General features: G+C 34.3%; 1 protein-coding gene across 1 annotated transcript; it reads left to right on the top strand.

The window, feature by feature from the left end:
• Positions 1 to 2,319: 2,319 nt before the first annotated feature.
• On the top strand, positions 2,320 to 17,411 carry LOC142636044 (golgin candidate 5). Its single transcript, XM_075810107.1, has 20 exons — positions 2,320 to 2,638; positions 2,741 to 2,972; positions 4,744 to 5,738; positions 6,871 to 6,942; positions 7,593 to 7,667; positions 10,172 to 10,286; positions 12,676 to 12,737; positions 12,854 to 12,901; positions 13,399 to 13,683; positions 13,771 to 13,830; positions 13,927 to 14,010; positions 14,142 to 14,207; positions 14,284 to 14,382; positions 14,467 to 14,685; positions 14,930 to 15,044; positions 15,123 to 15,343; positions 15,564 to 15,623; positions 15,713 to 15,826; positions 16,838 to 16,912; positions 17,053 to 17,411. The coding sequence occupies exons 2-20, from the start codon at positions 2,813 to 2,815 to the stop codon at positions 17,086 to 17,088; spliced, it is 2,961 nt and encodes a 986-aa protein (XP_075666222.1). The 5' UTR covers positions 2,320 to 2,638; positions 2,741 to 2,812; the 3' UTR covers positions 17,089 to 17,411.
• Positions 17,412 to 17,703: the final 292 nt, after the last annotated feature.

Below are 17,703 nucleotides of genomic sequence, written 5' to 3'. Positions count from 1 at the left end.
TTTATCATCAGGAGTGAACGTCATAGATCGAAAGTCTCTCAAAAAAAATATTATCATTTTGAATAATAATTAATTCAATGTAGTTATGTATTTAAATTTAATTAAAAAGCCTTATACTAAGTTTATGACTTGATTAATATTTTTACATTTGCCCTTTTTTCGTCCTGTAGTAGTAATAGTAGTAGACTAGTAGTAACTAGTAAAGCCGAGCTTAGTAACTTATATAGCCAAGTGAGACATTAAAATAATTAAAAATATGGTGAAACCGGCTAGGCGGGATAAGGTTGCTATTGTTTGGTCCCAAATGAGCAAATGGCATAGGGTCCTACAATTTTTTGGTCGCCACTCGCCATACAACCGAGAGTTCACCTTACGTTGTCTCTAGCCACATTTTTTGTGAATTATTTACTATAAATTGAGCATTTTGTGAACAAGTGTTCGTTTTTTATTTCGCATTTGGAGCACCACTCATAAGACTCCTCACTCGCTGCTAGGGAGGGGTATAGACCAAGAGGTCGTGTACACCCAAGGTTGGGACTTTGTGTAGTCGTTGATCATAGGATCAACGTGGATGAATTCCACAAGACTTCCTTGCTTTACTGCAATTTCTTTATATGGAAGCCCCATGACCCTAATAATGATGCATATGACTTTAGACTTTAGAGAGGTTCATCAGAGAGAGAGAGAGCGAGAGCGAGAGAGAGAGAGAGAGAGAGAGAGAGAGAGAGCGAGAGCGAGAGAGAGATCAAATTGAGTTGTTTAGCAGGGGGTTGGTTTGGTTAGGGAGATATTTTTTTTTACAGAGATAGGGAGATATTGAAAGATACCAAAATATGTTGTTTTTATGTGTTTGTTTGTGAAGAAAGTGCAAGAACAAAAATGAAAAAAAAATAATAATAATTTTACTATATTTAAAAACATGACAACCAAAATAAATTTCTCCCAAAATATAGGGGTAAAAAGGATAATTTTGCTTTTATGAGTTTAATATATTCATAAAGTTATGGAGTTGAACTTTCATACCAAAAATTGAGGAATGAAAAAACCAAAAGTGAGTGAAGTCATTCAAAAGAGAAATATTATGAGTGCATTTATATTTAAATAAATTATTAATCAGTTAAACTGTTAAAGTGAGAATTAAATTAATTACCTAATCTAACCTAGGCAATTATATAGACCCCAAATTTTAAATTACGACTTAATTAATTTTTTTGGTTGATCTAGCAATTAATCCCAAGTTCAAGTGATTAACTAATTGATTATGGCATGGATGATACACATAGCATGGAAAACATATTAAAGCATGTAAAATAGACTACCCATAGAAAAGCAACTATAAGATAACATATCGATGTGTTATCAAAGAGACAAATCCAAGTATCAGGCATAAAAACCTTTACTTGGTTTAGGTCACTAAACGAATCCTCTAAGATAAATAATTGCAATACAATTTGACTAAAAAAACTCTCCAACTATGCAGCAAACTTATACTTGAGCCCTCCAAATTCCAGCTATCAACAAACTTAACAAAGTCCTTTCTCTATGTTAGCTTCTGACTAGAACACCAAGTTCTAGTTACATCTTCAGGCCATCAAAGCTAGTTGTGGGGTGCTCCAATAATTTCCCAATCACCAATTAACTCACTCAACTTTGGAAGTAGTGAAGGTAATGGTGGTATCAATCTCTTCTCCAAAATATGTCGCTCTGTAGAGAAGGAGAAGGTAGAAAGAAATGAATATATAGATTAGGGTTTATCTTGACTCTAAAACACTTCAACCGGGAATTATATGGTGTTTAAATTTGTGGAAAATAAGACTTAAGCTTTGTTAACAAAGTGCCAGGCAAAATTGTTCAAACTTCTTTTCAAAAATTGAATTTTCCAAACAAGTTCGACAAACACTCCAAATTTGCTTGACCAAAATTCTTTAACATGCACTTTTAACTTCAGCTTGAACCTTCTTTAACCCAATACAAATCAATTGAACAAGAATACGAGGAAAAAATGTCATGAAATTAGCCAACAATTTAAAGATCCTAACATAAATTATTATCTTATTCATAAAAATTAATATAAAAAATAAATATATGTTAAAAAGGAATTTGGTATGTTTTTAAAAATTATTTCTAGTAACTACTTCTAATAAAGGTGAAATTCTCTCCGGAATTTTATTGTGTATGGTTTGTTTAAAATAAACAGAGAAAATGGAAAGATTATCTCTTAACAATCTTGAAATAGATCACTTTACTTATCCAATAAATAAAATGAAAACGACGACGTTTCATTCGTCATCAACACCAATAGTATACTACTCTAGGAGTGCCATGGTACTACACCTTATTTTAATCTAACATACACAGAGAGCCATCATAGAATTTAGATCGACACCCCTCCCCCCACCCCTCTTCCCTGTCCCTATCATTTTCTTCCACAGGAAACGAAAAGCCCACTCTTACCTCTCTCTCTCTCTCTCATTTTTTTTGAACCAAAATCATTTCCAGTAGCTCAACCAAACAAACGCAAACATCGTTGATTTGGTTCTCGCCAATTCAATTTTCTCCACCGTTGATCTCCATTTCAGATTCTCATCACCAAAATCCGATCTCAACCATGTGAAGCTTGCTATGCCTTGCTTGCTTGGTGATCAAATCTAAATCCCTTCAATTCCGAACATTTTTTGTTTGTTTTTTTGTTTGTTTGTTTATTGTTGAAATCTTGAATTAGCTATGGAAATGAACGCAGGGCTTCTTGATTGATGTGTTTGGATAGTTCGATTTAGAGAGGTTTCGGTTTGGAATCAGAAGGAAGAAGAAGATGGCGTGGTTTGGTGGGAGAGTTTCATTGGGGAACTTTCCGGATCTCGCCGGAGCCGTCAATAAGCTCCAGGAGAGCGTGAAGAACATCGAGAAGAATTTCGATAATGCTCTCGGTTTCGAAGAGAAATCTGGAGACAACTCCGAATCAGCCACCGAAGGTTTTCTTTCTTTCTTTCTTTCTATCTTTAAATATGTCATTGTATTCTTTGATTTGCTAATCACATTTTTTATTTTAATTTTATGCTATTGAATTAGGATTAATTTAGTTTAGGCTAGGTTATTGTGCTAGCAATGAAGCTCGAAAGGAATAATGGACTGAGGTTTTAATGAGCTATGATAGCAATTTTAATCTAGCATCTCTAGGAATTTAGGACTAAATTAGATTTATTGATCAGATCTTGAAGGGTTGTTGAATAGAGTTTGGATTTCGAATGTGTTTAATGGCTGTTAGAATGAGAAATCCGAGCATTATATGGAAGACATTAAGAATAATTTTTTTGTGATTTTTGTTTGAAAATTATACTACAATTTGGGGGATTGTGCAATTCAATTATTGATTTTTGAACCTAATGAGTGTCGGTTTGTAAATCTTTGAGTGTACCTTCTTTCTAATAAATTATTCTCTTACTTATCAGAAAGAATGAGATCAAAGAAAGATAAACACTCGGCAATCACACTTAGGTTTTCCTAAGGGTAAAGCTTAAAATAAGTTGTTGGAATTTATCAAAATCAATCTCGCTATCTCCTAAATAACATTTTACAAGAAAGACTAGGATTACTAATAACAAAGGAAAGCAAGTAAGAGCTTATAACTAAATAGAAAAAAGACTCGAAACATAAAATAAGACTAATGGGCATTTGGAATAGCCCATTCTAAAAAATATGGAAATCTCTTAACTACCCCTATGTAAGTAGAAATTTATTAAAATTTAATTTGAAATTAAGATAAAAAACCTTAAAGTAGCCTATGAAAGGTGCCAAGAAGGTCTTATATTGAATCTAGACCACAATTCTTAAATCTTTTGGTATCTAATCGTATATTTCCTTGAACTCTTTACGATCTACACTTTACATCAAGTTGGTAGGCTTGTAATTTATAAGGTCTAATTAAATTCCAAAAGCTAGGTGACAATTAGGCATTTAGGCTCATTATACTTCTGAACGACTAGCATATGTTTCTGCCATCTAGAATACCTTTCCCAATAGTGGATATTGTTCCATTGTTCCAAATCTTAAAAAATTGGTACAAATCACACGCAGTAAAAGAGAATGATAAATGTAGTATCTTGAATCTGTGAAAGTAAATTTTTTTAATTTTAAAAATACCTGGTCAAGAGCCTTGTAGCTCAGTGAAATTGCTTGCTCTCATTTATGAGGAGAACTTTGGTTTCTAAACCCTCTTCCCTCATTGTTGTTGAATTATAAAAATTAGATTTTTGTTTTTTTTGAGATACATTAGCATAGTGTCTGGCATTGGCTAAAATGGGTCCAACATATTGGGATGCTGAGACCACAGATCTCAATATTTGTATTGTTAGTGGTGTGAGGGGGTCTTTCAATCAGTTTCTTTTTGGAGCATTGGCTATAAGTAACATTTGTGATTGGTAATTTTATTATTACTCTTTAAGTGGAAGTGCTTTTGATGTGCTGTTACATGCACCTTGTTGATATGTGTCTGTAATTATGTTGAAATGGCATTTGGTTTGTACTTTTTCAATGTGTATGGAGCTAGTCCTTAGGACAAATGCATCAAATTCAGAAATAATTGGAAAATAGATTTGCTTTATGCGCTGTTTATCTAGGACACATTAAAGTTTTGCTAAATTATGCCTGTCAGTATTCTGATTATTTTAGTTAAAAGTTCTCAAGATGCAAGCTTGTTCCATTAGACTGATTTTAGCTATTTTGTCCTCTCTCTGTGCCTGCCAGCATCCGGTTTATGGCCTTCTGGCACTGACAGGAAAGCACTATTTGATCCTGTCATGGCCCTTATGGGGCATAAAAGTGAAGAAGGTACTTCTGAGCATCCACCTGCAGTTGAGGAACCATCTGGAAAACCTGAAGCTCCACAGCATAAATCTGAAGTAGAGGAAAAAGAAGAAAATGAACTCGATAACGACAGATCTCTCCATTCTGCAGCAGAACAAGCCTCTACAGAAGAAGATAATGAAGTACCTGAGGTAGACAAAGATGCTGAGCGTCCAGAGGTGGTAGAGGGAACAGATAATGTGATTTCAAACCCTGACCAAGCTGAATCTGATTCATTACCTATGCCTGTTATACAAACTGAACCCAGTAGTCAGGATGGTGAGACATTGGAATCTGTTGGCAATCTACAAGAGAATTTAGAAGTGGGACCTTTCGAAAATTCAGAGTTGGTGCAAGCCAAGTCAGGTGCCATTGAAGTAGATCAAGTTGATAGTAGTACCATTTTGACACTCAAGGCGAGTAATGTTGTTGATATGAGTGAAAGCATGGATGAACAGAAGACACAAGTAGAGAGCACAGATAAACATATGTTACAAGCAGAAGAGGATGCAGAGACAGTGGTTCCAGTTCAAGCTGAGGCATCAATTGATAGCCATGCTGGAGGTACAACTGAGCCCTCTGATTTACATTCCATTTTCACTGAGGAGACTGCTAGCACTGGTGAATCATCTAATGATCAATCACCCCGTGTACTTCCTTCAGACGAGGTTTCAGTGATAGTGTCTGAATCAGTTTCTCCTAAAAGTCATGAAATTGTTAAAGCAGTTGAAGTGGATCAGCAAGCCAATGATAATGTGACCAACATTAAAGAGAAAGAATTGAGCTCAGGAACAAATGTCTCTGACTCTTTAGATACTGTGCTTGAATTGAAGAAGGTGAAGAAGGAGATGAAAATGATGGAAACTGCATTGCAAGGTGCTGCTAGACAAGCTCAGGTATTTCACAAGGCCCAAATATTCTTGTAGGGCAAGACTTATATATGAGATTCAGACTTGATTCATGGCGTTTCTTAGTGTTAAAACTAGTTGGATGCGATCTCATCATGTATAGGACTGATAACTGGTGTAGGTCCTCATAAGATATTTTTAAACCTTAATGTATCATGAGTAGATGACTTTCGATCATCTTTTTGGAGAACTAAAGAATGTTCCGCTGGTCTGTTGATTATCCTGTTCTTACACCAGTTGGATACCTGAGGCTGAGGTTCTACCACTCCTAGACCAGCACAGAGGCTAACATGCATCAATGCTCAAGACACTCAATATTTTAATCAATCCACTCCATCTCTCCTTTGAGTACATTGAGCACAAATATATATAAGTATTCTTTCTTGTATTAGTAGGTATTAGGACTCTTTAGTTTGACTAGTAAACTAAAATTCCAATGAAAGACTTACTTGGACAAAGATAATAAAACTTAAGATACTTAAGAATCCGTTTGGATAGAACTTATTGCTGAAAATTAAAAACCGAAAGCACTGTAGCAAAATAATTTTTAAATGTGTGAATAGTATCATGGGACCCATTTTAAATTTTTTTTTTTTCTGAATAAAGTGCTTGTGGGTTCCATGAACAGTACGTAAATAGTACATGAACAGTGCATTGTTTCCTAAAAGCTGTTGCGCGTGGATCAAAAAAAAAAAAAAAAGGGAGAAAACGCAAAACGTAAACACGGGATAATCCTATCCAAACACTACCTTAGGAGTTAGGATCTTTTAGAAAATTCTAGACTCAACTAAACTATCAAAATACCCTTAATTCATAGGAATTGCAAAAATTACAAATTTTCCTCTGAATCTAAAATTGACCATAACTTATTAAATATAAACGCAAATTAAGAACTTATTTAACCATTGGACACGTGACTGGATCCTTAAAACAACATGACTTTTACTTCAATTGAACTTTACATGTGTACTCCATAAAATAAATATTGAATGGAAGAATTTGTGAATTAGTAGCAAATCAATCTTTAATAGTTGCATCAAGACATTTTATGTTACATCATCCACGTTTCTTTCATTGGATATCTATAGGGATACTTATTTGTTTGGTTTTATGTTTTTAGGCAAAAGCTGATGAGATTGCAAGGATGATGAATGAAAATGAACAGCTAAAATCTGTGATTGAGGATTTAAAGGTATGCGCAATTATACCTTTTGTTCTGTAAATATACTTGGTAATAGTAAGGATGCATTTATCATGATATACTTATGTACGCATGTATAATAGTAGGGATGCATTTATTATGATATACTCATGTACATATGTATGTTGAAGAATTGTTATGCATCCCTAGTTAACTGATTTATGTACTTATGTATTTTATTAAAAGAAATTCATAACTGTATTGTTGGTCGGTTTTATTCACAATTAATAGATTTTCAGTGTTTTCTAATTGGTAATTTTACCTAAAACACCTATGTTAATTTTGTTGATGGTTTATGATTCAATAAGTAAAGAATGCTTAGTTTTGGAATATTTATTATTAAATTTGTTTTTAATAAACAAAATTATATATGTTTGTTCTTGTGATTGCCTTTCATTGTATGTTTCAAGTTTGGAAATCTTGTCGGGTTTTCTTGAATTTTGGTTTCCAATGTGGACTCGTATGTAATCCTTATTGCTGATTGTTATATATCTATTATTCTTTCCCGTCCATTTTCTGTTTGATTGTAGGCATCTTTCAATTGAAGATGTTAGGAGTCATATACTCCTTTTTTGAAAGATACTGCCCTCCCCCTCTCTTTTCAAAACACTCACATTTAACTTTTGAAAACTATGGAACAGAGAAAATCCAATGATGCAGAAATTGAGTCTTTGCGAGAAGAATACCATCAAAGGGTTGCAACTCTCGAAAGGAAGGTATGTTTTTCATGAATTTTTGTTTTTATTTATGATATAGTTAAGCTGAGCTGCTTGGTCTTAATCCTTAATCTTGTGAGGCCGATGAGCTCTAGCTCAATCGGCAACTCCTCCCCTTGCAATTGCTAGGTGGAGGTTGAGGTCATGGGTTTAAGACCTACTGGGTGTGTCTGTAGCTTATCAACAGGGAAAAAAAGTCTTAACCTTGTGAGAAATTGAAGATTCTTGGCTGAATCGTCTTTTTTGAACTTTGAATCTTTAAGTTTGTCTTCATTTCTTCAAAATATGAGTAAACTATATTCATATTTCATATAATAGCATGCTGTGCTCATCTTGTAATGCTATTATGATTTTTAAATATTTTAAGTTCTCCTAACACCCATTGAGGGAGCGTTCTTGTCAAGTTTTTGATACACTGCTGACTGTGATGATTTTTTTTTTGGATAAGTACTAAAATTGTATAAATCCAGAAAAAACGAGTTACCCAAGTATACAAGAAATGTACAGGGGTAAACATCAGTTACAAAAGTTACATAAATCTAATAAATCAACAATAGAAAATAAAGAAAGGTTGCTCATGGCTGACAGTCAAGCCAATAAGGTTCTAAAAATGAATATTTTGGGACCAGGCATATAATTTTTGGTGTCGTCAGAACTCCTGCTATTCCTTTCCTTCCAAATGCACCACATCAAGCAATTGGGGGATAATCATCCAAATATGACTATTCCGTGATGGCCAAAACCACCTTGCTGGCTGTGATGTTATCTTTAGTTTTATAGCAACTATTTTTATTGTACCACTTCGTTTATATGAATCAAAAACAAAAACACACACACACACACACACACAAAAGCAACAGTATTTAGTGACATAGATAACTTTCTATCATGCAATTCTTGTTTTGTATTGTATTTTTTAATTAATTATTGCATTCATATATCATATCATGCATCATATGTACACTTAAATGTATTGGTTAAAAGAAAGCGTAATGTGAATGCAAGAAAAGATATTGAACTACAAGAAGTTATCTTATTATACCTGACATTAAATGTAATTTACCATGCCTTAATTCGTAACTTCAAGATTCAACTTTATATTGCTTTGTTTTGAGTAATAAAGTGCAGGTGTGTTATCATAATATTTCTAAAATTAAGTTTTTTTCCTGATCTTTCACCTAATCCATTCAGTCAGATAAAACAAAGCCTTAATTCTCAGCCTCAAATATCCGTTCTCAATTTTGAGTGATATCTAACACCACATCAAGCGATGGGGGATAATCATCCAATTATGACTATTCCGTGACGACCAAAACGACCTAGCTGACTGTGATGTTATCTTAGTTTTATAACAACTATGTTTATTGTACCAGTTCGTTTATAAGTATCAAAAACACAAACACAAAAAAAAAAAAGCAACGGTATTTAGTGACATAGATGTTAACTTTCTATCATGCAATTCTTGTTTTGTATTGTATTTTTTTAATTAATTATTGGTTAAAAGAAAGCGTAATGTGAAAGCAAGAAAAGATATTAAACTACAACAAGTAATGCTCTTATACCTGACATTACATGTAATTTACCATGCCTTAATTGGTAACTTCAAGATTCAACTTTATATTGCATTGTTTTGAGTAATGAAGTGCAGATGTGTTATCATGATATTTCTAAAATTAAGAGTTTTCTGATCTTTCACCTAATCCATTCATTCAAATAAAACAAAGCCTTAATTCTCAGCCTCAAATATCCATTCTTAATTTTGAGTGATGTCTAATGCCATATGGTTACCCTATTTAGCAGTTGGCTAAGGGAATCCTTTGAACGCAACAAATCTGCGTTTCTTCATTAGTTTGCCTTTAAAGTCAATATCTCAATTTTCTAAAAAACTTCACACAAAAATTTTGTTTTTGATTTAAAAAAAAAATATAATTATTAGTGAAGTACCTCACAAGAAATTTTAATCTCTTAAAAAATGTCTTAAATCGATTCTGCTGAGGAACTACCAAAATGTGTTAAAAGTTTGTTCAAGATGTTTTTGATGTATTGTATGATTTATGATTAAATCAAGATTATGGGAGAGACATATTCTTTTACACATGAATTTTATGTAATTGTATGGAAGTTTCTTTGCATGACACAAATAGTGTTTTTTTTTTTTTTTTTTTTTTTTAAAATTTTTTTTTTTATAACTTACATAAAAAAAAAAACTATTTGTGTCATGCAAAGAAACTTCCTGTGAACTTTTTTGGCTGTCAGTAAAAAAGTTTTCTAGTTTCTACTAAACATAGTTACAGGCTAATGAGATAACAAAATAAAGTGGTTATATGCAGTTTACTGCAAAATTGAAATTCCAAGTGTAAATGGGGGCAGATGTTTTTAATAAGGTTTCAAAAGAGAGTATAATTTATCAATGTGATTTTAGGGATAGAGGGGAATGTGTTTTGTTAGTTTTACATATTGTTTTATTTGTTACCATTAAAATACTGTGGCATTTATGACAACAGGTTTATGCTCTTACTAAGGAAAGGGATACACTTAGGCGAGAGCAAAGTAGAAAAAGTGATGCAGCTGTTCTTCTGAAAGAAAAAGATGAAATAATTAGTCAGGTTATGGCCGAAGGTACAGATGCGGAAACTCTTAGTACCCTATATATTCTGTTTCTTTTTCAACAAAATAAGTTCTTTCATCATCATTTCCTGTTTTTTGGTGCATATGAAGGTTATTTGTTTATGATAGGTTCATTATATGGGCTTGTGTTATTGAGAGGCATCTCTTAGATACATCAGTATTTTATAGACGAAATATCTGTTACAAATCTTTGCAAGTGGTGCAAATTTTTGGCTAATGAGCTGCAGCCCAAATGACTCTTCCATCCCCTTAAAAACCAGTGGTGGGTGAGAGGTCACTGGTTTTAATTTCATAGTGTGAGTCATCTGTGAATATATATATAAATTTAATTTAATTTATTTTTTTTTACTTGTTAAAAAAAATTCCAAGTGAAGAAAAAGAAGGAATTTATGGCCTTATTTGAAATATAGGCATGGATGCTGATCTATATAGGCATGGATGCTGATCTGCATTGGGAACTTGTTAAGGGTCATATGGTTTTTGCATATTTTCCAATGGTTATTGTTCCAGTCAACTTGAATAAGATACCTCATTGGTCAACAACTTTTTCTGTCTCAAAATGAACATAGGAGGATATGAGACCGGGAAGGCAAGCATGCTTGGTACAGTAAAGTTATATACTGTTTTGAGGATGACTTGAGGTTTGTTTGGTGAAGGAGCTGACCCTGGCAAGATAGTGGGTGATGAAAGAGCCTGGTTGGATTGAGGTTAGGGTGGTGCAATAGAGTGAGCGGAGTGGAGAGAGGTGCTCGGTTGCATTTGCCATGAATATAGTGATATTGTGAAAGATGCCTATGAGGCAGTTGTGCAGTTGATTTGCAGCACATGGAAAGCTTGGACATTGCTGCAGAGCATTGAGCCATTGGGGGCTGTGGCTGGAATAATGTATGTTGTGTGAAAGGATTTTTGAAGAACTCTCTCTTCTTTTTGTGAAGCTAGTGGGGTGGCATAGCTATCAATGAGTTAAATGTTTGTTTCCTCCTTCAATAGCCTTTATATGAGCTCCTAATCGAAGTACCTAATATTATTCCAAAGATGGTGGCTGTGAATAGTGGTAACAGAAACGAGTTCTTTGATTCGATAACTATCCAAATCTTAGATGTAAGGACGTGGCTATATCTGTCTATGTTTTTCAATACATATCAAACATATGCAGAAGAACCACATATGGAATTAGTGATTATGAAATAATAAAATAATTTTTAAGAAATTTTTTTTGCACCCTCATCATATTCTCTTTTTCAGCTAAATAAGGGTAAATTTTTATTGTTAGCATTTGCACGTGTCAGATTGTAACACATTGCTGGTAGGAAATGTCTTGTCCTTTGGTGTTTGCATGCCATATTTTTTCAGCAGGAGAAGAGTTCTACAAATTATAGGATTGTGGTGGTAGTTTTTTCAAGAACTATTATCAATTATATGGATCTATTCATGGTGCCAAACATTGTTTGAGGTTCCAGATTGCAATTTATTCTCTCTTAGCACTTTTAGGGCCTGTAGTCTGGAAATTCCATGTGTCTTAGGATTTGTGTGTGTAATGTTTCTAACTGATAGATAATTGTTTTTGTGTGGTTGACATGGCAAGTTGATATGATGCCCTGCTGCTGCAGTCACTTTGTGGGTTTATTGAAGCATTAAACTTTGAGATGCATTCTTTTGTTATGCTGAGAGGTTTTATTATCGCATTTTATGAGCCTAATGTTACATGAGCTTCCTCTGTACAGCTGGAACGGCTTCGTGCTAGATTTGCTGGTTTCCAGGCCAGTATTATTACATATATTACTAGGGTACTATTTCAGCCATGCTAACCTACCAAGTTAATATCTCACATGCAAACCATCATGACTACCTAAGGGGGAAAAAGGAATTTTAATCATTGTAGATGTGATTTTCCTGATGTGCGCATTTGGAAGTCTATATATTAGAGAGTATACAAATCCAAATTTTATTTTTTCTCCATTTACAAGGTAAAATTACACCCCTAAAGTTTTGGGGTGTTTGAATTTTATATCCTGAAAATTTAGAATTTGGATTTTACACTTTAACTGTTTAGAATTTGGATTTTACCCCCCTAAAGTTTAGGGGTGTTTAGATTTTACATCCTCTAATTCTAAAACTTTAGGGTTTAAAATCCAAGCACCTTCCAAACTTTAGGGAGTAAAATCCAAATATTCATAAAATTTAGGAGGTAAAATTCAAACTCTGAAACATCAGAGTGTAAAATCCAAACGCCTTCAAATTTTAGGCGGTAAAATTCAAATTATGAAACATCAGGGTGTAAAATCCAAACACTTTCAAACTTTAGGGGTGTAATTTGTAATTTAATTTATATGTTGCATTACTTTTGTTCATATCTAAAGATATTTGAGTATCATCTCAGGTGAAGAGCTTTCAAAAAAGCAGGCTGCTCAAGAATCTCAGATTAGGAAATTAAGGGCTCAGGTATTTCTTTAGTTCTGGTGATCGTTTTTCTTTTCATACTATAATTCTGTTTCTGCTACCAATTTTAATGTAATAAATGAGCTGTCTTTTCTTTGCTTCTTTTTCCTGAAAGCTAGATTAGAGAGCTTGAAGAAGAGAAGAAGGGGCTGAGTACAAAGCTTCAGGTAATCTAACTCTTGCAGCATTCTCTCAAAATTATATTTTCTGGATTATCAAGCTGTAAAAAATACTTCTTTGAATCACCTTAAAGTTAAAATAGACATGGACTTTCCAACATATTTCAGCACTAGTCTTATTTTCTGCTGGAAAGTTCCCTTATAAGACAATATGTTTAACTCCACTGAATTTGAAGGTCTATTATAGTATTCTGTCCTATGAGGAGTTAGGTTTGAACTTACAGATTGTTTTTCTGTTTGCAAGAAATAGCTATTTATTTGTGGTCAGTTAATTGAAGAAGTCAGTTACATTATACTCCAAAGCAATTTAAATTTCTTGGGATCTTGACAGAAGGAACATGTTTTCTTCCAAAAAAATTTGTCAAATCATATGTTGTCTTACTTCAAAATCTTTTTAAAAGATCCAGAGATACCGTTGCTAAGAATATTAGCTATATTTATGAATGGTTTACTAATGGTATATAATTTCTTTTTTCCACATCCAGGTAGAAGAGAATAAAGTAGAGAGTATCAAGAAGGACAAGGCAGCTACAGAGAAGTTGCTGCAAGAAACAATAGAAAAACATCAAACAGAACTTGCATCACAGAAAGAATATTATTCAAGTGCTTTAAATGCTGCAAAGGAGGCTGAAGCATTAGCAGAGGCACGTGTCAACAATGAAGCCAGAGCTGAACTAGAGAGTCGTTTGAGAGAGGCTGAGGAACGTGAAGCTATGCTAGTCCAGGCTCTTGAAGAATTAAGGCAAACTCTAACTAGAAAGGAGCAGCAGGTTTTTGTTATTTTGGTTGGATTGTTGGTTTCATCTGGCTGACCTGCCACTGTTCATGATTAATTCTCTATATTATCAATTTTGCAGGCAGTGTTTAGAGAAGACATGCTTCGTAGGGATATTGAGGATCTTCAAAAACGTTATCAAGTGTGTCTAACTTCCCCTTTCTGCTTCAACTGTATCCTTCAATGTTTTCATTTTTGCGAACATCTTTCAGATTGTTAATATGACTTCTTTGTCTAGGCAAGTGAGCGCCGGTGTGAGGAGTTGATCACACAAGTTCCAGAATCTACAAGGCCTCTTTTAAGGCAGATTGAGGCTATGCAGGTGAATATTTTTTTTTTGAATGTAATTTAGAAATCCAATGGGGATATTCGTGGACCATGGACTGGCCTTTGATTTTTAATTGTGTCAGTTGCTTGGGTCTTGTGGTTGACTCCTTCTTTTACTGGTAACAGGAAACTACTGCCAGAAGGGCAGAAGCTTGGACTGCTGTTGAAAGATCCCTTAATTCTCGACTTCAGGTGTATAGAATGTTTTTGCTAATTATATTTGAAACTTCCACCAGGTTCTTATTTTGTTCTTCTTATCATATTACAGGAAGCAGAAGCCAAAGCTGCAGCTGCTGAGGAAAGAGAGCGATCTGTGAATGAACGCTTATCTCAAACCTTATCTCGAATCAATGTTCTTGAGGCTCAGGTTCTGCTTTTTTTCAGTTATCTTCTTTAAGTATTGGAGCTTTTTCATATATGTCAGCTTACACCTGTTATATATCTTTTGCAGATTTCATGTCTCAGAACAGAACAGACGCAGTTAAGTAGATCCCTTGAAAAGGAGAGACAGAGAGCAGCTGAAAATAGGCAAGAATACCTTGCAGCCAAGGAGGAAGCTGACACTCATGAAGGTCGTTCAAACCAGCTTGAGGAAGAAATTAAGGAACTTAGGCGGAAACACAAGCAAGAATTACAAGAGGCACTGGTGCACAGGGAACTGCTACAGCAGGTGGTGCTTCCTGTTCTTATATAATTATTAAAGTTACTTGATAGTAAGAAAAATGAACTCCATCTGCCTCCATCCTAGTTGTATTAAGATATGCTAGTCTGACTCATTCTAGTTTATATAAATTAAATGAGACTTTTTATTCATAGCTTTAATTAAATAACTTCAAAGTAGAATGTCCTTGTTCTATTTATATCCTAGATAGCGTTATTCAAATTTCATACATTGAGGTTCTGACTTTTGACAGGAGATAGAGAAGGAGAAAGCTGCTCGGTTGGATTTGGAAAGGAAAGGTCGTGTCCAGTCTGCTGCTGCATCTGATCAAACTCCCATAACACGGCACAATTCTGCTTTTGAGAATGGTGTGATGCTTTGGTTTACTTTGTATCAGTCGATGGTCCGTGATCATTAATATATATGTATTTTGAAACTTTTTGCAGGCAATTTAACCCGAAAGCTTTCAAGTGCTAGCAGCCTAGGCAGCATGGAGGAAAGCTATTATCTGCAAGCATCTTTGGACTCATCGGACAGTTTCTCTGAGAGGAGAAATGCTGGAGAGGTAACCATGAGTCCATACTATATGAAGAGCATGACACCTAGTGCTTTTGAAGCTGCTCTTCGTCAGAAGGAGGGTGAACTTGCGTCATACATGTCTCGTTTGGTATGGACTATATTTAAGCTCCTACTAAAATTCTATTTCACACTACATTTGTGCCACCTGCTTTATTACATATTCTAGATCTGAGCTTTGTAGATCTGCATTTGTTCACATTCAACCATTATGGCATTTTAAAAGGACCATACAGTTTTCTTACGTTTTTATCTATATACAGTTTTCATTGTCCTCATTCTGTTTTTTTTTTTTTTTTGGGGGGGTTAAGGCATCATTGGAATCTATTCGTGATTCTCTTGCTGAGGAGTTGGTCAGCATGACAGCACAGGTGAGGCTCATTCTTCATCTTCTTCTTCTTCTTCTCTCTTCCTGTCCTTTCATGTTGATTGACTTGAGAATTGTGCATGTTGGTTGCAGTGTGAGAAGTTACGGACAGAGTCTTCCATGTTGCCTGGAATACGTGCAGAGCTAGAATCATTAAGGAGGAGGCATTCTGCTGCACTGGAGCTAATGGGTGAACGTGATGAGGAGGTACATATATTCTTTTTCTTTGGCTCTTTGCTTAGAATGGCTAATAAATTTTTACCTTTGGATGTTGTGGAGAGGCATAATAATACTAAATGTGATGGTAGTCTGTTTTGTTGTTGAGTTCTTTGCATCATTTCAAACCATTGACTGTGCTCATCTTGCATCATATTAAATCATGGTATTGTGCTTTCCTGGAAAGTCCACTTTACAACTCTAAAGATGAGCCACTTTCATCTATTCTGGAGGTATTTATAAGTTTTACCAGTTGAGTATTTGTCTTATTGTTTTGCAAGCATAATGGTGGTTATGGTTTAAGAATAATGCCCTGGATCTACTTTCCCTCATATAGATTGGTCATGTTCACCTAACTCACTAGTCAAACCAAAAAAGAAAAAACAAAATAAAACAAAAAGTTATAGTTTGTTTTTTGGTTAAAAGAAAAAAGTTGATTACTTATGTTTGTATTATAACCTCCCTGCCCGTTCTGTTTATTAGGCAATAAGAAAGCATTGGCAAATGCAATGCACTTTTCATTTTGTGCTTGTGTAGCTTTTACATTAAATTTTATATGCCATTTCAAATGGGTTTTTTGCCTAGGAAAGCCTGGAAAGGTTGTGTGTGAGGCCCAATTTCACCCAGAAAATATGTAATAGGGGGCGGCCTCAAGGTTTTACGTGTTCTGCTTCAGTTTTAATTCAGGGAACTTCCCAAAATACCTTTAATACCAATGACACGCACCCGCACACACCCATTTTTTTTAGGTAAAAATAATTATATTCAGATGAGAGTGCCTTGATATTCATGATAATTACAATTGGAATAGTATCTACATATGGCAACAATAATAAATTGAGCTCTGGGGTTGTGGTTGCTCTGAGCACAGGATTTCCGCCATATTTCGTGATTGTTGCTTCTGCAAAACTGCATTTTATTTTCGTTCAATGCAAATCAAAGCATGTGAATAAGGTGTCACATCTCTCAACTCCTGACATTTATATGTGATTGCATGTCTAGCTGGAGGAACTTCGTGCAGATATTGTAGATTTGAAGGAGATGTATAGGGAACAAGTAAACCTACTTGTGAATAAGGTATGTTTTTAGCCAAAATCTAAGGCGATCTTTGCAAGTAAGTGCCTCCCACACATGCGCTCGCACACACACACACAAAAGGAAATAAAGAAAAAAGAAAAAGAAAAGAGATGTTCATTCTTGTCTCTATTTGCTTACAGATTCAGATAATGAGTTCATCAACGGGTACTGCTTGATATTTCAACTCAACCGTTGTGGTATCCACCAGCTAGCCGCTATGTTTATGGTGTAATTTATATTCAAGTGAATGCAGTTGATCTTCGGTTATTCTTTCCCTCTATACTTGGTCATTTTAGATTTGCATGTCGTTGAGGAGTTGGCAGCAGATATACAAAGAGCATGCCCATATTAAATGTAGCATGTATTGTAATTCAAGGGAATTGTTGTATAGCCCAAAACTTAGTGCACATGATCAAGCTTTGAAGATAATTTTCTTGGGTTTTTTTTTTTTCCAATTGATTTAACTATAAATAAAAAGGTTTTGAATCCTTTTTTGTCATGATTGGAGAAAAATAGCATTTGCTTGGCTTCCAATAGTATTTAAAAGTTATCAGTGATGGAGCTTACCAAACTCCATATATATAATTAAAGGAAAAGTTAATAGAAAATTCAATTAGATTCTAAATTGGATTGCAGTTATTATTTAATTTTGCGTTATGTGTCATATCTATTTTTCTTTTTCTTTTTAAAATTGTTCTAGGTGAGTTAATGTTGTACAAAAGACGAATAGTCTAATATAAATAAATAATTAAGAACCCCAATAAAAAAAAAGTGTAAACTTATGTTTATAT

This window comes from Castanea sativa, chromosome 5, assembly GCF_040712315.1.
Source record: "Castanea sativa cultivar Marrone di Chiusa Pesio chromosome 5, ASM4071231v1".
Taxonomy (NCBI): Eukaryota; Viridiplantae; Streptophyta; class Magnoliopsida; order Fagales; family Fagaceae; genus Castanea; species Castanea sativa.
The sequence above is the reverse complement of the archived record's forward strand: the minus strand, read 5'-3'. Positions and strand labels throughout refer to the sequence as shown.